This window comes from Protopterus annectens, chromosome 1.part0 (genome assembly GCF_019279795.1).
Source record: "Protopterus annectens isolate FY-2018-M chromosome 1.part0, PAN1.0, whole genome shotgun sequence".
Classification (NCBI taxonomy): Eukaryota; Metazoa; Chordata; order Ceratodontiformes; family Protopteridae; genus Protopterus; species Protopterus annectens.
Window position 1 is genome coordinate 1,864,191,591 of NC_056725.1, and position 21,345 is coordinate 1,864,212,935.

At 44.6% G+C, this 21,345-nt stretch overlaps 1 protein-coding gene across 1 annotated transcript in view; it reads left to right on the forward strand.

Moving 5' to 3' along the window:
- NUP155 (nucleoporin 155) overlaps positions 1 to 21,345 on the forward strand; it is a 1,504,248-nt gene that overhangs the window by 338,951 nt on the left and 1,143,952 nt on the right. Inside the window, exon 11 of the mRNA XM_044069916.1 lies at positions 100 to 197. Within this exon, the coding sequence (XP_043925851.1) occupies positions 100 to 197 (98 nt within the window). The remainder of the gene's footprint in view (positions 1 to 99; positions 198 to 21,345) is intronic.

Sequence of the window (21,345 nt, forward strand, 5' to 3'; positions counted from 1 at the left end):
GTTATTTTTTATCAAGTAGATGGACTTCATTTTTACACAGTTTTGTTAACTTTAAAATGCCCTGGGCATTCTGTTTTTGATTGTGTTTTTATTTTTTAGAACTATAGATCGCAATGTCTTTAAACCAATCATTCAGATAGCAGTGATTGAGAAGTCTGAATCCATAGATTGCCATTTGCTGGCAGTAACTCATGCAGGTGAGGAAGAACCACTGGTAGTGTATGTCCTCATGTTTTGACACTGTACAAGATGCTGTATTATGTGATGTCCATTGTTCTGCATTGTGGCATGTATTCTGTAAATCCCTCAGACGTGGTGCCAGTGTTTGAAGGTTATTGCATTTGTTAATGTATTTTTTGTTAACGGTGCGTATTAGTAGATCTGACTTTCAGGCTGCATGTGTGTGTGAAGTACTGTAGTGTTTTTCTTGGTGTGCTTCACAAGATCTTTTTTGCCAAGGGAGCTGCGAGTAGGATTGGATTTGAGTTTGGCGACACTGAGACGGACCGATCTTTGACACTTAAGGTTGTTGTTAATGCATTTCTTTCCAACACTGAGAGGTCACTGTACTGGGAACACTTAATGTGTAAACACGTTTGCAGGAGCATTCAGTCTTATTAGGAAAATAAAAATTTGTTGGTTTTGAGGTAAGCAAAGAAATTTGAGCACCAAGTCTAACCAGGGTAAAGGAATGAATCAGTTTATGGGAAAGTGTTACGTGCTGTTAGATTCTAGTTGATTAGTGTAGCACCTGCCGTTGTGTTGCATTTAGCCCCTCTGTAGCTGTACCCTGGTGTATTAGTTTTTTTTTTCTTCCATCTTTATCAGATGTCCTTGAAATTCTTGTATTGACTCACATTCTAACACCGTCTGTGCAAAGTGTTCTAATGTCCCCTTCTCTGCCTTAAATTGTTCCTTTCCAGCAACTATCCTTGTTCCTTTTAAACATTGTCTTTACATTTTACTTGCTTATACATCCTCATTTGAAAACCTTTTTTCGTCCACTTATTTTGTTAACTCTTGACTTGCACTTGTTTTGCCATCTTGGTCTTCCTTTCTTTGTCTTTTGCCCAGAACTAAACAGAGTACTTCTGCTGCCTTATAAATGACCTCTCTGATAGTTGGATGTTTTTTGTCCCCTTATTTGGATTCCGCTTTCCTAGCCAATTACTCCTAGTGTCCAGTTTGCCATCACAGCTCCCTTTAAAAATTGCTCCCAGTGATGTCTTAAGGTGGATTATGGCTTAGTCCATTCTTTCTGTGCCCTTCCATGGCTACCTCACTAAGTATGGTAGCTCATTCTTACCTCTGTCTTAATTTCTGGTCACCGCCCGCATGTAGCTCACAAGTTCACTACTTAATCTGCATAGCTTTTCTCCAGGTGGTCCATTTTTTCTCACCTGCAAAAAATATGCTAGCTTATTGGTTACTCTAAACTTGCAATTTATATTGTATAACTCTGGTCGCAGCTCTATATGTGTGTGAGAATGCATTTATTACATTTATTTTTCATATAAATTTTAGTGGTAGTATAAACAATTGACATGCAAGTGTAAACTTACACACACGATTGTCTATATGCATCTCAAGAAGGCATTTTTCTGAGGTACTGGAGATTTATTCCTTATGTGCTTACATGTTTCCGTTTTGCCATTTATTTCTTTTGTGGATATGAACAATTTTGACATTACCATTAAAAACAGAGTTGATTAATAAGAATGTCTTGAAAAGCTGAGAAGATAATAAGCAACATTTAATGAGTGGTTTGTTGATTAATGAGTGGTCTACTGTAAGGCAATTTAAAGACAAAATAATGCACTTGGGAAGTAGAAAGTCAAGAAAGGTGTACAAAGAACAGCAGCAGCTAAAGAAAGACACTATGTATATATTTGGGTATTGTGGAAATGTAGGCAAGCAGTGTGAAAAAGCAGCATGGAAGGTTTGTTAAATACTGTGATACGCGAGACCTTGTTTCACTGGCAGGACATAAGCTATTGTCTCCCTGACTACACTGTCTGGATGTTCCCTTAGTCTACTTTCCCGAGCCTCACCATGTGATTGTTATGCATACTGACAGACATGATGGTTTTGCTGTGCACTCCACTGTATGTTTAAGTACTGTCTACACTTCATGAAGGCTATCACTCAGACACTGCTTGACAGAACTAAGTGCACTTTCACAACCTATACACTGCATGCCATATGCCACTGTGCCATGTGCTGGCACTGTACTGGGCTGGAATGCCTTCCACATTCCAGGATAAGTAACTGCTGGAAAATCTGTTAAGATGATTTTCTGTCTGGAATTTGACTGTTGGCACTACACAGACTTGTTGGAAGTGACACGATTTATTCATGAAACCCAGTTCATTTACGCTGAAGTACAAGCTTAGTGTAACAAGTTTTGGTTCCCAGTAGTTGTAAAGAAATTTATTCTGAATTAGAGTTCATGTTTAGTCTGGTAGTGAAATAATGGAATTAATTACATTGACAGTGTCACTTTCCAGAATTTTTTTAATGCTGAAGTACTTGCATGGGGGTTGTTAAATGTCTAGGGAAGGAGGATAATTTTCTTTGAAACTTTTCAGGAGCATAGCTAAAGAAGGATTAGGTACACTAAGCTTTTGCTCCAGGTGAATCTGGCAACATTTGGGGAGATTGCTAAAAATACATGAGGTTATTTCCAAAAAACGTTTATGGTATCATTAAATACACTGTGTTAGAGACTTAGGAATCATGATTCAATTCCCACTCCTGTAATTTAGGTAAAACTGATACTAAGGTGAGGGCACTGGATGGTATTGCTGCCTGACGGTGTTTTGTTCACTTCATTTCCTAGCGGGGGCACATTCTCTGTTACTTGCATAGATTCCCTTTGTATGGGATTTTGCAAGTTTTTTTTTTTCTTTAACATCTTTGGTGCATGTATGTAGGAATTGGTGAAACTGCAAAGTTCCATTTTGTGTTTGTGTGTTCTGTTGTGGACTGACAATTCTATACATTATTGGTTTGATGTTTGCATGTTAAGTTTGGCTTTGTCTTTCTTGGAAACCTAAACAGTAATAAGTAAATAGTAAGAGAATACTGAAATTCTTTAAATGATGAAAACTGAGACAGTTGAAGATGGTATAAGGTTGTTGGCAAATGTAATATAAGTAGGATAAGAAATAACTAAGAAAATGCATTGATGCCCTTCCATATCACTGTTGTAGTATTCTTCACCCACTGGATCTTCTGCCAAGGATAGCCCGATGTCTGGCCAGTATACCAAAGCCTTCAGCTCTTACAGGCGGCTTATATAACACTCCCCACATAAGACGTAGGGCATAAAGGTGACATATGAATGCATACACTCAGAACTTCTTTACCCCCATTCTGAATGCCTTTATCATTGGTCAGTCTGAACCTCCTGCTTTGCTGGTTACCCACCATTTTTTTTTCAGATAACTGCCCTGCTAGTGTTTCTTCTCTTCATTTTTATTTATTGTTGGTTATTGTGTTCCTGTCATTCAGAAAGAGAAAATGCCAGTTTGTACGGCAGATTCCTTATAAAGACTGTCACGTCTAGTGTTTTGGGGTGCTTCCCATGATCATACACCATGTTCTGTCTGCCAGGCCTTTGGGCTAAAACACTACATATTCGCCTCTCCTCTTTGTCCATGTACCTGGAGAACCAATGTCTTAAGTTGTTGAGTGAGTGCTGTGATGGAATCCTCCTGTTCTGATAGCCAGCCGTCTGCCAAGAAAGGGCTAAAAAAGTCAGGCCCAATCTGACTGCTGTCCAGCCTCCCACAGACCTCTCTAGAGGCTGGTGAAAGCCCTGAAGACTGGTGCTCGATTCTGATTGCTCTGCCGTGATCTATCTGTGGCTGTCTTTGATCTGAATTCTCACACATTCTGTGAGGCTTTTCTACTGTGTCTGTACCTGATGTTGAGGGGAACCTTGGCTAATATCAGAGGGACCAAGAGAGGTTCATAAGATTTTAGTGAGGAAGGAGATTCCTACAACTGTGGCCTTGAAGCCACCTTATGGAGTCTCTTCCTGCTCCTCCCTGGTCTTCCTCTCCAATCAAAAGGCCTAGGAAATTGGATTCCTCAGATGAGGGCTGGACTTGGGGGAAGAATCCTTGGCTTATTCTTCCTTGCATCCCTTTCCCCTTGAACTATGGTTCAGATGGAGTGGATTCCTTGAGTCCAGACTCCCCTTTGAAAGAGCTGTCCATTGGAGATACCATTGCTCGTATGTTAGACTATTTTCAGTGAGATTATTCTAAGGTCTCTGACATTCAAAAAAGGTTCTATGAGCTTCTACGGAAGGAGTCTCCCAAACCATATGCCTTTCTCCACTTCTGGCTACTGTTTTGGATACCTTTTATGCAGCTTCTGCAGCCATTGACTGTCTGCTTCTTATACACCAAAAAGCAAAATAGGCACCTGAGGAGTGCAAAGTTCTTTATAAGTGCCCTTCTGCTGATCTTTCTGTTGTGTCATTCTCTTCTGACAAGCTATCCAAGTTGTTGCCTTCAACCAAGCTGCTTCCTTTTGACAAGGATAGTAGATCCATGGAAGGGTTGGGCAAGAAGCTTTACACTGCTGCCACTTTTCCCTTTAGGGCCATTAACTACCAGACTTGTATCACCAGGTATATTTTGGCCGTCTTTTCTCCGGTGGTTTCCAACTCTGAGGGGAAGGCTTCGTCCCTTTTCCCATGGGCTCTACTTTGTAAGTTTGTCATCATTCAGTCCAATGCAGTTATGATGCAGCTGATGCCTCTTCTAGGGCTGCTGCCTTTGGTAAAGTCATGAGGTGTTATTATTGGCCTAATCTTCAGGCTTTGCCTGATAACATGAAGGACAGTCTTTTGGTTGCTCCTTTGGATAACAAAAGCCTTTTTGGAACTGCTGCTGCTGACTTTTTCAATTCTGTCCAGGATAAGAGCAAAGCCTTGCAGGAGCTGAAGCACATTTGTGTTTCTCCCAAATATCAGAGGATCTGTCCTTCCAAGCCTGCTTTTGTTTGCAGACAATCCCACCCTCCTCTTAAGTGTAGGAAGGGACCTGATGCCAGTTTTCATTCTTCCTCAACATATTGGTTTGGATCCGACCTGGCCACTGTTTCGCAGCTCGTGGGTACTACAAGCTCTCAAGCTCCTCCCTTACCCACACTGTAACAGTCCCCCTCATTCCCCAGATCTCATTTGCCTCCATCATGAATGGATGTGGTCTACAGCTCTTGAGTGTCTAGTGTTTGGGATATACAATAAGTTTATCTTTTTGCATTTCTGGTCTCTTCTCCTGAGGATTATTTCCTCCCTTTACCCTTGACTTAGCATTGGTAGTTTTCCAGTTACCATCGTTGGTATTTTTTGCTTCTGCTGTTTGATCATTTCTGTCTTTTTTCCTACTCTCTTTCCAGTAATTCTTATTACGATTGTTGGTTTTTCCCTTTAACTTTTCCTTTCACTGTCTTGCTTAAAAAAAAAAACAAGTTAAGTTATTCTTTCTATCATTGTTGTTCTACTGTTTATTGCTACTATTTCTTGCTGTTAGTAGTAGAGTTCTTTGTTTCTGCTAAGTTGTTGTTGCTAGTCTGTGTTTGTTTGTCACTATATGGCAGATAAGCCATCAGGATTTAAAAAATGCGATAAATCTTGACATAAAATTCCATTGTCCGACTTGCATGCTTTGCATTTATTGTATGGGTCCGTAGCATTTACAGGTCTTGTGCTCCATCTGTAAGGCATTTAACCCAAGAGCTCTCCTTGACAAAAGAAATGAATTGATCCTCAAAGGCCTTCTTCCGTCAGCCCTCGGAGATTCACTATCTGTAGGTCAGTCCTCTAGGCATGACAAAAAGGAGGCTGTCAGAGTCTTCTACCACTTCTCAGTCTTCTGATCTGACATCGGAGCTGAAAAAGAAGAATCAAAACTTCAAATCCGACATGGAAATGCCGCTTCAGATACCAGATCCGTTTCTTTGGATCTGACACATTCTGACTCCAAACTTCTACCAAGGCTAAGGTTTGCATCCTTCACAGACCCAGTTTCTTAGTCTCCTGTCACCCTTTCTGGATAGATGCAAGTCTCCCTCCAGTGCCTCTTCCCTTTCTTCCAGAAGTCTTACTGAAGCAGATGTGGACAGAAAGTTGAGGAAGTTTGTCTTGACACAAGTTCAGATGGGAGTTTTCTCGGCTCCTACCCCAACAGGTCTGGAGACGACTACTCGCACAACCCCACCAGTTCTGGCTCTTTCTCCGATCTATCCTTCTGTTTTGGAGCCCTTGGATCAGAGACTCCTGGGGCTGCCTATTTCGTATCTGAAGAGGGTTCTTTCTTTGGATCTGATGTCTTCTCTGAGTGCACTGGCTCCTACACTTTCAGAGCCAGATGACTCTCAGACCCAAAGCTTCATTGTTGAGTCCAAGGGGGTTAAGGTGGACTCTGAAGTTGTCTGAGACATCTCTGCCTCTTGAACCCTTGACATTCTATAGCTCGGCTCTGGCTTCTGCATCTGAGGCAGTGTCTTTCAGGTCAGAGTGAACTGTTGGTCCAGTGGCCCTACTTCTCTGGGCAGACTGTTTCTTTCTCCCCAGGACATTCTGCCTTCAAGGTGGTACTGTGTTTTCTCTAGAGAACACAAGGCTCTTCATCCCTCGGATCTTCCTTGTTTCTCAGATGTCTTTGTGTCGTGAGCCTCACTATTCTACTCTGCAGGGACAGCCAGCCCAGAGTCTCCAAGTGGCCCCACAGGGCATAGTTATCTCTTCCGCCGCTTCTCCGGAACATCCCACCGAAGAAGTCCCTAGGAAGAGGAAGTGCAAAAGGAGACACTTGGACTCCTCCAGGAGTCGGTCATAGCAGGTACGGATTTTGATGAGGGAGAAGGGTCTCCTAGAACACCACCGAATGACATCTACTTTGGAGACATTTTAGGAATCCTGAAACAGCAGGGTTGTTAGTCCTCCCACAACCCTTCTCAAGAGGAATCTTTATTTCTGGATGCCTTTGGTTCTTTCCCATCTACCTTCTGAGCGACTCCACTTGCTGCTGATCTCATTGATTTCATCTCTCAGCGGGTGTGGAAGAAACCAGATGCTATCGAGCCGATCCCCAAGAGACCAGACAGGATCCTGACACCACCCAAGGAACAGGAGTTTTGAAGGAAAGGAGTACCAGTGGATGCCACTCATGGTGGTGGCTACCAAAAAAAGAACTTGTGGAACAGATTTCTTCTGTTCATCCTCTAACAGGTAGTCCAGGGTGTTGGACAGATTAAGGAATCATGTGTGTATCAGCGACCTTTGTTCTTACGTCTGTGAATTACTTGGCACTCTTCATCAGATTACAGAGGGATTTGATCAAGGAGATCTGAAATACCTTCTCAAGGACTAGTACTGCCGAGGCAGTCTAATATTGCTTCATGGTTAGCCACCCTTCAGTCCATTTCAAATTCATCCATGAGGCTCATTTCCCACACAGCTGAAGGAGCCTCATGAGTGACAGGTTCAGTCATATCTATTAGGAGACATTCTTAGATGCATCTGTGCGATTTCACAGAGCCCTTTGTCATCCTCCTTCAATGCTCCTTTTGACCGAAGTTTGTTGTTGGGGCATCCAGGTGTGAGAAAGACTGAATGATCTTGTCTGCTGTTGGTGTACATTTTTCGATTTCTCAGAGAACCTTTTCCAGGAATCAGCAAGGTATTCTAAAGATGTGGTTCAGGCAGTCCCAGGGTGCTTTCCATGATACACATGGAGAAAGTTCTCCCTGAGGGCAGAGGAGGGATCTCCACTGGACGACAATGCCCATGAAGCAGAGCTGGCTTGTAGTACCAGGGCTCCAGAGATTCTTTCTCTGACAATCCCTATCAACGCTCCTGAAAGGAGGCCCGATTGTCCACCTTTGGAGGCAGTCGGGGGGTCATTTATCCCTGCACCAGAGAGCCTGGCTAGATTTAACAAAAAGATACTTTGGTGCAGGGGATCATCTCCAGAGGCTATAGCATTACCTGTTCATGTCCTCTGCTGTTACAGAACAGAATTCCTGACATTCCACCCAGTCAGAGGAAAGCAGTAGCTTTAGAAATTCAGAAGCTGTTAGAAAAAAGTCATGCAAAGAGATGCCCCCCAAACCAGAAAGAATCTGGAACTTGCTCAAGATTCTTTTTAGTGCCAAAGAAAATAGGGGGCTGTAAACCAATATTTGATCTCCACTCTCTGAACAAGTCAGTTCAGCAGTCCAAGTTCCTGATGGTCACAGTTCAGTCCATTTTGCCTTTACTGCACAAGGACGACTGGATGTGCTCGATAGATCTCCAGGACGCATACTATCACATCAATGAACAGATGGTCCAGGAGATTCCTTTGCTTCTGGCTGGGAGCCAGCACTAGCAGGGATTCAGAGTATTTCTGTACCTAGACAACTGGCTCCTTACTGCCTCGACCAAGCATATATGGATATCAGCTCGGGACTATGTACTCCCAAACTTGTTCCAATCTGGGCATTACAGTCAACCACAGGAAATCTGAGCTTCAGCTTTCTCGTTCTGTAGAATTCGTAGGGGCCAATTTCAGCACTTCGACAATGACAGCCTCTCTGCCCTTGCTAAGGATTCAAACCATATGCTTCCAAGTAAGCAGAATAATTCAGAGTTTATCCATGCCAGCCCGCTTAGTCTTACCGAGACTGTAGGATGCATGTCAGCGGCAATAGTTCTGCTCCCACTTACGAGGTACCACATGAGAATTCTGCAGTGGACATTGGCAACCTAGTGGTCCATCCTGCGTACGCCCTTGTCCATGAAGATCAGCATGTAACTCAGGCCTGCAAACAGTACCTTTGGTGGTATATTCACTCGGATCAGTTTTTACAAGGTCATCCTTTCATCTTGTCTCAGCCCAAGGCCATAGTGACCACGGATGGTTCGCAGATCGGGTAGAGGGGGCACTTCTTGGTGAAGATTGTTCAAAGCACATGGTCATGCAAAGAAGCCAACTTGCATATCATTGTGCTGGAGAGGAGAGAAGTACTGCTAGCGTTGCAGGGGTTTCAGGACTCTCACTCTTCGGGTACTTTTGAGATCCAAACAGGCTGTCCATTTGCATGGTACGTCAACACACAGGGAGGGACCAGATCTTTCCCCTTGTTTTGGGAAACCCTGAGAGTGTGGCAATGGGTGATGTCTTTAAATCATTTTCTAATAGCAACAGATATTCCAGGGAAATCCAACGTGATTTCAGACCAATTGAGCAGGCCCATCTTATTACTGCAAGTCTGGTCGCTCAACACAAAAGTGGCGAAAAGGATTTTCCTCAAATGCAGCTAGCCATGCTGCGGCTTTTCTGCATCCCGTCTGAGCAATTTAATACAACTATTTGTATCATTTTCAGACACCAAATTGGGCCAACCAGTATTGAAGGTGACTTTTTCAAGACTGGTGACTGATTGCATCTCCTTTGTTTATAACAAATACTGTTTGGTGCTTCTAAAAACTTTGAAAGACCATGCAGCCAGGTCCATGGCAACCTCATCAGCCTTCCTCTCTAGAAATTTCATGGATGATATTTGCAACTTGGACTAATCCTCATTACAAAGTGCATCTGGTCTCGAGGGGAAGAGCAGCTTTCGGCTCTGCAGTACTCAAGACTGTCCTTCCTTTAGAGTCCACCTGAGATTCATGTAGCTTGGGACTCTGTCCCATATGTTGAGGAAGAATGAAAATTGATAACTTCAGGTAAAGAAGTTGTGTACTCGCCATAATGTTCCATCTGTGCTGTCCATTTTCATTCTTCCTCAACTCCCCTCCCTCCAGCCCCCTACCCCTTTTCTCTTGGCACTCTGGAAGAATGGAAAAGTGTTAAAGGAACTCAAGATGTTCTTCGTGTTTCACTGTTGCAGTCATCACATTTGGGTTATCCTGCCAGGGGTAGTCCTCAGTTGGCCCGAATATGAGAGGGCTTAGTATTTCTGCATCGGTTGCTGACGCTCCAGGGCTGACAGGTCATCAGTGGTATAAAAACAGGCAGCTGACGCCATTACATCAGTCTTTCTTGCCAAGGAGCCCAAAGCAGAAGCAGTTTGCACGAGTGCCGGTCGGCCGCTACCTGAGTTTTCATTTCCAAATTGAAGTTGAAGTCTTCTAAAACGAAGTACCCTGTTGGGGATCCTTTTTTCTTGCTCTAATCAGTGTCATGAAAAAGTTAACAATTGTCTCGCCTGTGGAATGCAAATAGCACACCGAGACTTCCATTCTTACTGCGTCACCTGTTTAGGGCCAGGCCATGATATCCCTCGCTGTCACTTTTGTGCTTTGTTCAATGCCAGAACTGTACGTTGTCAGGCCCTAATTGTAGCTAGAGATTTTCGTGCTCAGTCCTCTAATTCCAATAAGGCATCGGTAAGCCATCCAACTACTGATCTTCTGAAAAAACGTAAGGTTAAAGACAGAGAAGGACTGTACAGGTCCAAAACTGCTGACGATGCTTCCGTTAAGCTAGTCATCAGTTCTTCGGTCTTCAGTGAGGTGCTTTCGCAGCCCCTGATAACCCCTTCTGTGGATTCACAAGCCACTACCGAGATCTTTTCGGAGTCCAGTATGCCACGAGACTCTTCTTCGACTAAGGATCCTTCAGATCGCTCTACCTTGGATGGGACCAGAGCTGCTGAGCAGGCACCGACTTACGAGGAAGTACTTCCCACTATGGATACTTGACACAAACCGACGACTTATTTCGCATCTTCAGTTCTTTCTAAAACTACCGAGTTTCTAAGGCCAAGAGTACGAGCTACACCTAAAAATCCAACGACCCAAACTCAAGCGCCTGCTTTCTTGTCACAGTCTTAGATGCTTAAAATGGTAGAAGACCTGATCATGCTGATTAGGGGAAACCAGGCTTTCCCTGCTAAAGAAAAAGAGACTTGTCCCCAGCAGTTATATTTCTGAGTCCGACGACTCTGAGGTTTCTGAATTTGAAAACATGACCTTATCTGCCTATGAGGATTCAGATGCAGAAGAATCCATTCCTTCTGCCTCCCCTACAGAGGATATTTCTTTTGATGAAACCCAGCATACTTTGAGAGAGCATTTCCATTGGAAATGTCAGGATTATCCTCAGTCCAAAAAGGGACTCTGGAATTTTTAGATTTACCACAGCACAGACCCTTAGCTATCCCTCCTGTACTTGATGTGGATGATGTCTTTATAGACTCCAGTCTAACTCCTGATACTTTACCCCCTTCTCCAAGGAAACCTGACCAGTACTACAGAGTCCTTGACTCTCACAAATTTCTCTTCAAAAATCCTACTGCTGACCCAGAAGTTATCTCCCAAGGACCTAAAGGAATACAGCTAAGAATGGCACCCCCTCAGACAGGGATTCCCGATCTTTAGACAGATGGGGTAAAAAAGTATACACCTCTGCAACTCTCGCCAGTAGAGCATTGAATTGTCAGTTCCACATGCTGAAATACCAGCAACATACTACGAGACTTATTAAGCAAAAATTATCTACATTTCCTGACTGCAGAAAATAAAGAATTACAAGAACTTGTGCATTCTGCAAGTCAAGTCAGCAAGCATAACCTGCAATGTGGGTTTGACACCCTAGAAGCATCTTGTAGGGCAGCAGTCACAGGTTCTGTACTTGGAAGGCATGCCTGGCTTAAGGAGCAGACCTTGCCAGAGCATGTCTAATCAAAATTATTGGACCCTCCTCTGAACAAGGACAATCTGGCACCAAAGCCGAAGAGGGTTTTAAAAAGATGGAAGAGAAGGCCAAGTCTATGCAGACAGTCCAAGATTTTTTGCAAATGCAGCCTCCAAGATTTAGTAGGCATTGCTCCTCAAAGCATTGGTCCTTTCCAGCCCTCTCAAGGTCATCTCAAACTAGACCCAGGGGAAACAGACCCCCCCCCCCAGATTACCGTCTCAGGGTATGCAGAGATCTAAGCAGTGGAGTACCTCCACTTCTAAAGCAGGGAGTGCTAAGCCACCCCCTGATGGAAAGAATTCACAGTGACTTCTCAACTCCACTCCTCACCTCTTCCCAATTGCTCGTGCCCCTAGGAGAAATTTGCCCACCATGCAAAAAACTGGACTTCCATCACCAGCGATCGATGAGTCCGCAACATAGTATCCCAGGGGTACAAATTTTATTTCCACACGCTGCCAACCCCAAACAGGTTCCCAGACCTTCCTCCAAACCAGTGGGCAGAGGCAGAAAACCAAGTTCAGTCCGTGCTCTCTATAGGGGCAATTCAGGCTTTTCCTGCACAACAAATAGGCCAAGGTTTTTATTCCAGACTTTTTTCCTGGTACCCAGAAAAGAGAGCGGTGCCCAGTCTTAGATCTATCCATTCTAAATTCTTGGTGGTACCAAAATTCAAAATGCTCACCCTACAGCATCTTCTCCCTATGCTGTCCACAGATGCCTGGTTAGCCACCCTAGATCTAAAGGAGGCCTATCTACACATCCCAATCAGGGACTCCTGCAGGAAATATCTACATTTCAGGGTAGGATCTATGCATTATTAGTTCTTTGCACTTCCCTTTGGCTTATCCACTGCTCCCAGAGTTTTCACAAAATGCCTGGCTCCAGCCATTGCCTATTGCAGACAGAGAAATGTTCAAATTTACCCTTATTTGGACAATTGCCTGATTCAGGCAGACACCCAGGAAAAGCTGTCAGTGAAAAGAAATCCAAACTAGTCCCCAGTCAAAAAATTGTATTCCTGGGAGCAAGCTTGGACACAGCATCCCAGATGGCATTCCTTACTCCAGAAAAGCAAGCCTATCTGACAGGCTACTTCGCTCAAATGGCAACCAGAACCCAGCTACCCGCAAGGAAAATCCTGCAGGCTCTAGGGTTTATGGCCTCCTGCATTCTGCTAATTCTGTATGCCAGACTGCATATGCGGAAACTTCAGTGATACTTAAAATGTCTTTGGTGCCAACATTCTGAGGACCTGAAAACTATCATACCTATAATATCTTGTCTAAGGAAAGAGTTTCTTTGGTGGGCAGCAGCATGCAACCACAACAAGGGACTTCCCTTTACACAACCCCATGCCGCCCAGACCCTAACCACAGACTCATCAGACTATGCCTGGGGTGCACATCTGGACGGCAGGTGCATTCATGGCCACTGGAACCCAAACCAAGTTCATCTGCACATCAACTAAAAAGAGATGCTAGCTGTTCAGCACGCTCTGATAGCTTTCAGATCCCTACTCACCGGGGCCCCTCCTAATCAAAACCAACACCACCACAGTGATATGCTACATCAACAAGCTGGGGGGAACCCACTCTTACCCACTCTGCAGGCTAGCCATGACCCTGTGGAACTCTGCTACAGCCATGCATAGTCCCCCGCAAGCTCAATTCCTGCCAGGCAACCAAAACTCTCTGGCAGACAACTTAATAAGAAATCTTCTAGACCCACACAAGTGGCAATTGAACCACAACACCTTCACCCTTGTGACCCAGAAATGGGGTACGCCGAAGGTGGACCTATTTGCCCCCTCGCAATCACTTGCTCAGCAAATTTTCTGCACCAGGGTACCTCACAGCAAGGCCTGGAAAGTGGATGCCCTATCCTTCCTGTGGGCAAACCTCTCAATCTATGCATTTCCCCCTCTGCCTGTTCTTACAAGAGTATTACTCAAGATAAGGCAGGAAAGACCAAGGGCAATCCTAATTGCCCCAGACTGGCCACTCCAACACTGGTATCCACTACTGTGCAGTCTGTCACCAGTGTCCCCATGGCATCTACCCCAGATCCCAACCCTCCTGACTCAGCAGGAGGGACAGATCTTGCATTCGCAATTGCAGACCCTGAACCTTGCAGCCTGGCTTATTCCTTAAATTCTCCAGTGGCCGCCTAAGCAAGCAGGTACTGGATGTCATACTTGAAGCCAGACAAACCAGTACAAGGAAATCCTGTGCTGATAAGTGGAAAAGGCATTGTTCCTGGATTCACACTAAAGGAGCGGATACAGCACAGCCCTCCTTAACTCTCATCCTGGATTACCAGCAGACCTGCTCCACAGAGGCCTATCCATCTCTTCCATTAAGATCCATGCCTCTGCCATCTCTGCTTATTACAGCACTGAGCCACCTCTCTTCTCTCACCCTGTGTTGGAAAAGCTCACGCTACCCCCCCTTTGAGCCTGCAGCATCAGCAGTGTTAAAATTCCTCACTTGGAAAACAGCCTTGCTTCTGGCCATCAGTTGAGCTAGAAGAGTGTAATGAGCTACAAGCACTTATGGCTGTGGAACCCTTCATTATTTTTCATGCTGACAGGGTCTCCCTTAGTCATGACTGTAGGGTTCTCCCCTGCCGGCAGGCAGCCCTCGGTCGGCCAGAGTCCCAAAGTCTGGGTCCGGCATCGGCTGTTCAACCATGCTCCCTGACGTCAGAGCACCAGCAGTATAAAGCTGACAGCCGACGCCATCTTCTCCAGTCTTTCTTGCCGTGCAGTGATAGCAGTTCACAAGTGCCGGTCGGTTGACTCCTGACAAATTTTTCTATATACTTCGGTCCGAAGACTTTCTTCTCCACTCAAAGCTAAGTACTCCGTTGGGGAAACTTTTTTCTTGCTCCACTCCGATGTCAGAAAAAGTTAATAATTGTATTTCATGTGGGAAGCAAATACCTCATAAGGATTTTCATTCTTACTGTATTCCTTGCTTAGGCCCTGACCACGACGTAGCTAGTTGTTGGTTTTGTGCTAGATTCAATCAACGTACAATTAAGCAAAGGTACGATTTTGCTTTTCATTACTTCGGTAGGCGCTTTAACTACAAAATGTCGTAGGATACGGTTCTGGCTACCGGAGTTCACAAACGTCGCAAGGATAAAGACAGGCCTCCGAGGTCCAAATCTGATGATAGGGCACATGCGGAGCCAGCTTCAGGTTCAGCCGTCGTCAGTGAGGCGCTTTTGCAGACCCTGTCGTCGGCCATTAAAGAACAGACGGCCGAAACGGACTCTCATGAGGAGCTAACCAGGCCTTTAAATATTTCTGTTGCAGGACCTTCGGACAGTGCTCCTTCGGATGGGTCCGGAGCCGCTGTGCAGGTACCGGCTTCCGAAGGGGTTTTCAGGCCTACTCAGCTTTTAGTAAAGGCAAAGACAAAGACAAAGGCAAAGACTCCTTCTAAATCAAAGACTTCAACACAGGCCTCTTCTGAACCGGCTCCCAAGTCACAGAAACAGTTACACAAGATGGCGGAGGATTTACTTACTATGATTAGGGGTTCACATCCCCCTCCAGACAAAAGGCCAAGGCAGGATGTTTATTATGATTCCTCTGATCAGGCTTCTGTTTCCTCAGTTGTTTCTTCTGATCAGGAATACCCTTTCCCTCCTTATGAGGATTCTGATGCTGAAGAATCCATTCCTTCAGCTTCTCCTCCTGAGGATTTCTCTTTTGGGGAAAGTTTGCATGAAATGAGGAAACATTTCCACTGGGAAGGACAGGAGTATTCAGAATCCAAGAAAAGACTGAGGGATTTTCTTCTTCTTCCTCAACATAGACCCCTGGCTATTCCTCCTGTTTTGGATATTGTGGATGATGCCTTTTCAGAGGCTAACTTAACCCCTGACTCTCTTCCTCCTGCTCCTGTTAAACCTGATAGATATTAAAGGGTTCCTGATTCCCATCAGTTTTTATACAAGAACCCTACTGCTGACCCTGAAACCATTTCTCAGGGTCCTAAGGGAGTTAAGGCTGCTTCTGCCAAAAATCCCATTCCTACTGAAAAGGATTCTCGATCCTTAGAAAGGTGGGGCAGAAAGGTGTACACTTCTGCTACTTTGTCCATTAGGGCTTTAAACTGTCAGTTTCATATGCTTAAATACCAGCACTTTCTCTTGTCTGTCTTAAAACAAAAGTTTACTTCCATTTCTGCCTGTGCAGATGATAAGGAATTACATGACTTATTGCATGCCACTGAACAGGTTGGGAAGCATGGTTTACACTGTGGATTTGATGCCTTGGAGGCTTCTTGTAGGGATGCGGCCTCTGGCACAGTCATTAGAAGACATGCATGGCTAAAGGAACAAAATTTACCTGAACATGTAAAGGCTAAATTATTGGATGCTCCTGTTCAGCATAATGTTTTGTTTGGATCTAAAGCTGAAGAGGTGATTAAAAATATGGAGGATAAGGCGAAATCCATGCAAACAGTTAAAGATTTCTTACAAGTACAGCCTCCTAGATTTAGCAGGAATTGACCTTCAAAAAATTGGTCCTTTCCCTCTTCAGACAGGCCTCAGAGGGGTAGATATAGACGCTCCAGAGGGAGGCCTCAAACACAAGCTGCTTATAGACCAAGACAGTGGACTGCTTCTACCCCTAGGGGAGGAGAGGACAGGTCACAATCTCAAAGGAAACAAACTCAATGACTCCCTCTGTTGGGCTACAGGAACGTCTTGCCTGGAAGCCCCCCTCGGAGGAAAACTCTCTTTTTTATCAAAATTGGACTCGAATAACCCAAGACAAATGGGTTTTGGATGTGATTTTAAGAGGTTACAAATTCCATTTTCATACCTTGCCAAGGCCAAGCGGATGACCAGACCTTCCAAAACATCAATGGACGGAGGCCTTAAACCAGGTGGAAGCTCTTTTGGCTATGAATGCCATAGAACTGGTTCCTCTTTCAGAGATGGGAAAAGGTTTTTACTCAAGGCTCTTTCTAGTCCCAAGGAAGCAAAACTCATGAAGACCCATTCTGGATCTGTCGGTCTTGAACACCTTTCTAGAGATTCCAAAATTCAAGATGCTTACTCTACAGCAGCTACTTCCATTGCTGTCCAAAGATGCATGGATGGTAACTTTGGATTTAAAGGAGGCATATTTACACATTCCCATCAGGCAGGATCGCAGAAAATACCTCAGGTTCAAGGCCGGATCGAGGCACTTTCAATTCTCTGCGCTGCCCTTTGGATTGTCTACTGCGCCCAGGGTCTTCACCAAATGCCTGGCACCAGTAGTAGCTTACTGCAGACTCAAGGGAATTAAAATTTACCCTTATCTGGATGATTGGCTAATTCAGGCAGACAGCAAGGATGTCTTACTCCAGCATCTAGAATTTGTACAGAACCTCCTCAAGTTCCTGGGATTCTCTGTAAACATAAAAAAGTCAAATTTGACACCATCGCAACAGATAACTTTTCTGGGTGCACTTATGAACACTACAACCCAGATGGCATTTCCTGACATCCGAAAAACAATTACAGCTGGCTTCAACTTTCAAAACCTTGGCAACTCTAACTCAACTATCTGCAAGGAAATTCCTGCAGGCTTTTGGGTTACATGGCCTCCTGCATCCTTCTTGTACCATATGCAAGACTACACATGAGGAAAATACAGTGGTACCTAAAAAGTGTATGGTCTCAGCATTGCCACAGTTTAGACATACTGATCTCCGTCCTTCCTTGCCTTCAAAAGTAATTTCTTTGGTGGTCCAGGGCTTGTGCTCTAAACAAAGGGAAACCCTTTCGTCTGCCTCCTGCCACTCGGATTCTAACCACGGACGCCTCTGATTATGCTTGGGGAGCCCATTTTCAGGGCAATTGTCTGCAGGACCTTTGGACAAAGGATCAGAAGCACCTGCATATCAACTTAAAGGAAATGTTAGCCATTCAGAAAGCTTTATTGGCCTTCAGGAATCTTTTACTACCAGGACAACTACTAATACGGACAGACAACACCACAGTTATGTGGTACATAAACAAGCAAGGGGGATCTCATTCCTACCCCCTATGCAGACTAGCCATGGATCTATGGAACACAGCTCTAGCCTGCAATCTGGATCTTCAAGCTCTGTGTTTCTACCAGGGAAACAAAACCTCCTGGCAGGCAGTCTGAGCAGAAACCTTTCGGATCCACACGAGTGTATGCTGGACACCAAAGTATTCAGGATGATAACAGCAGTCTGGGGATGTCCTCTCATAGACCTCTTTGCATCCCATCTCAATCATCAACTACAAAATTTTTGCACCAGGACTTTCCACAGAGAAGCTTGGAAAGTGGATGCCCAGTCATTCATTTGGAGGAACCTCTTGGGATATGCCTTTCCGCCACTTCCTCTTCTTCCACGGGTTTTATTGAAGATAAAACAGGACAAGCCCAAGATGATAATCTTGCTGGCTCCAAATTGGCCTCCGCAGTTTTGGTATCCAACTCTAAAAAACCTATGTCTGGAGCCCCCTTGGGTTTTACCTCCGTCTCCGAACCTTCTGTTCCAGCATCAGTGTCAGGTTCTACACTCTCATGTCAGAACTCTCAGCCTGGCGGCCTGGTTAATCCAGGGCCTTTGATTTCTTCTTTACTGCCCAAGCAGGTTATGGATGTCATTTTAGAAGCCAGACGTCCTAGCACTAGAAAATCTTATGCAGGAAAATGGAAAAGATTTTGTTCCTGGATGCAGGCTCAGGATTCTGATCCTCTTCTTCCTAACATTACTTTAATTTTACTTTACTTGACAGATCTCTTACATAAGGGTCTGTCTTTTTCTTCCATTAAGATACATGCCTCTGCTATTTCTGCTCATTATAATACGGACCCTCCCATCTTTTCCCACCAGCTCATGAGACAGTTTCTCAGAGGAGCTAAGAACTTAAGACCTCCTAGATCTCCTCCCATTCCTGCTTGGGATCTCAACTATGTTTTGGAAAAACTAACCTTGCCTCCTTTTGAGCCTGCTGCCTCTTCTGACATCAAGTTTTTTATCTTGGAAGACAGCTATCCTGTTAGCCCTAACCTCTGCCAGGAGAGTTTCAGAGTTGCAAGCTCTTATGGCTATGGAACCTTATATTATTTTTCATCAAGACAGGGTATCTCTGAGGACAAATCCTACCTTCATGCCTAAGGTGATTTCCAAAGTGGCTTTAAATCAAACTATCCACTTGCCAACCTTTTTCCCCTCTCCTCAAAATAAAGGGGAAAGGATCTTACATTCCTTGGATGTACACAGACAACTACGTTTTTACCTGAACAGAACCAAGGACATCAGAAAATCAGAACAATTGTTTGTTTCTTATGCTACAAGTTCCCAAGGTAAAGCCATTTCAAAACAGACCATTTCTAAATGAATTACTCATGGAATCCGATTTTGTTATTCTCACCATGGAAAGCAAATCCCAGGGAGTATACGGACTCATTCCACCAGAGCTGCTGCCATTTCTGCGGCCTTCATCAGGGGAGTTCCTACCAAGGACATTTTGGAAGCTGCAACTTGGAGTTCAGTGCATACTTTTTCTAAGCACTACAATCTACCTCTCTACTCTAAGTCTAGGGCAGACTTTGCCTCTGCAGTCTTGTAGGGCCTTTTAGCTGCCCCTTCCTCTTTATGACCACCTCCCTTTCTTTCAGCTTTGGGATTCTACCCTACAGTTATGACTGCAACAGTGAAACACGATGAACATAGTACAGTTGTGTACACCTACCATAAATGTAGATGTTAGAGTGTCTTCACTGTTGCAGTCTGTGTTTCCCTCCCTCCTGTCCCCTCTTATTTTTACTTTTGTGTATTTCCTTTTTTCGCCATTCTTCTCAGGTGTATTTGCAAAGGTTATGGGACCTTTTTCATTTTGGGACTCCTGACATCTGGGGCAAGAAAAACTGGAGAAGATGGCGTCGGCTGTCAGCTTTATACTCCTGGCGCTCTGACGTCAGGGAGCATGGTTGAACAGCCGACGCTGGACCCAGGCTTTGGGATTCTGGCCGACCGAGGGCTGCCTGCCGGCAGGGGAGAACCCTACAGTCATGACTGCAACAGTGAAGACACTCTAACATCTACATTTATGGTAGGTGTACACAACTGTACTTTTCTCTCAACCAATCTGTCCATTTGCCCACTTTTTTCCCTAATCCTCAAAATAAGGGGGAAAGAATCCTGCACTCTTCAGATGTTCACAGACAGCTCGGATTCTACCTTGATAGGACTAAGCCCTTTAGGAAATCTGACCAGTTACTAGTCAGCTTTGCACCAGGGGCAGAGGGCAAGGCCATATCGAAACAAACTATCTCCAAATGGATAGCACACTGTAGCCATTTCGGTTACAAACACCATGGGAAACCACCCCCTCATGGGGTCAGGACGATTTCCACTAGGACAACTTCAACCTCTACAGCCTTTCTCAGAGGAGTCCCTACCAGGGACATTCTGGAAGCTGCTACTTGGAGTTCTTTTCATAACTTCACCAAGCACTACACAGAGCACTATCACCTGCCTATCTTTTCCAAATCCAGGACGGGCTTTGCAACAGCAGTCCTGCCGGGCATACTAGCCAACCCCAACTCTTCTTGACTGCCTCCACCCATTCTTCAGCTTTGGGAATCAACCCAAGTGTGAGGACTGCAACAGTGAAACACAAAGAGCATAGTACAGTTGTGTACACTTGCCATAAATGTAGATGTTCGAGTGTATTCACTGTTGCAGTCCTGGTCCCCCCCTCCCCCTCCAGCCCCCTTGTGTCTCTTTCTCTCTCTCTCTTCCTCACTCCTTACAGGGCTATTGGTATTTACTTTTTACTGGTGGTGTTTTCCCCTATAATTTAGCTCCCTACTTGGGGGCTCCTGTCATTTGGGGCAAGAAAAACTGATGTAATGGCGTCAGCTGCCTGTTTTTATACCTCTGATGACCTGACGTCAGTCTTGAAGCTACAGCAACCGGCGCAGAAATACTAAACCTCTGGTATTTGGGCCGACTGAGGGCTACCCCTGGCAGGATAACCCAAGTGTGATGACTGCAACAATGACTACACTCTTAACATCTACATTTATGGTAAGTGTACACAACTGTACTTTGTGTACACTTACCATAAATGTAGATGTTTGAGTGTTGCAGTCCTGGTTTCCCTTCCTCCATCCCACTTGTGTGTCTCTCTCACTCTCTTCCTCTCTCCTTACAGGGAATTTTTGGTATTTACTTTCTACTGGTGATGTTCTGCCATAACCTAGCTCCCTATTTGGGGGCTCCTGACAGTTGGGGCAAGAAAAACTGATGTAATGGTGTCGGCTGCCTGTTTGTATACCACTGACGACCTGTCACCAGTCTTAGAGTGACAGCAACTGACGCAGAAATACTAAGCCTCTGGTATTCGGGCCAACTGAGGGCTACCTATGGCCGGATAACCCAAATGTGATGAGTGCAACAGTGAATACACTCTAACATCTACATTTGTGGTAATTGTACACAACTGTACTTTTCTTCTATTTTTTGAACTCCAGATAGTAAAGTTCTATTTGTATGGCTTAAGTTTATTCTGTCACACATGAAAAGCTGCAAACAAAATCAGGGGGATGAGGAGAACTGTTGCATTGAGGGTAAGGGAGGAG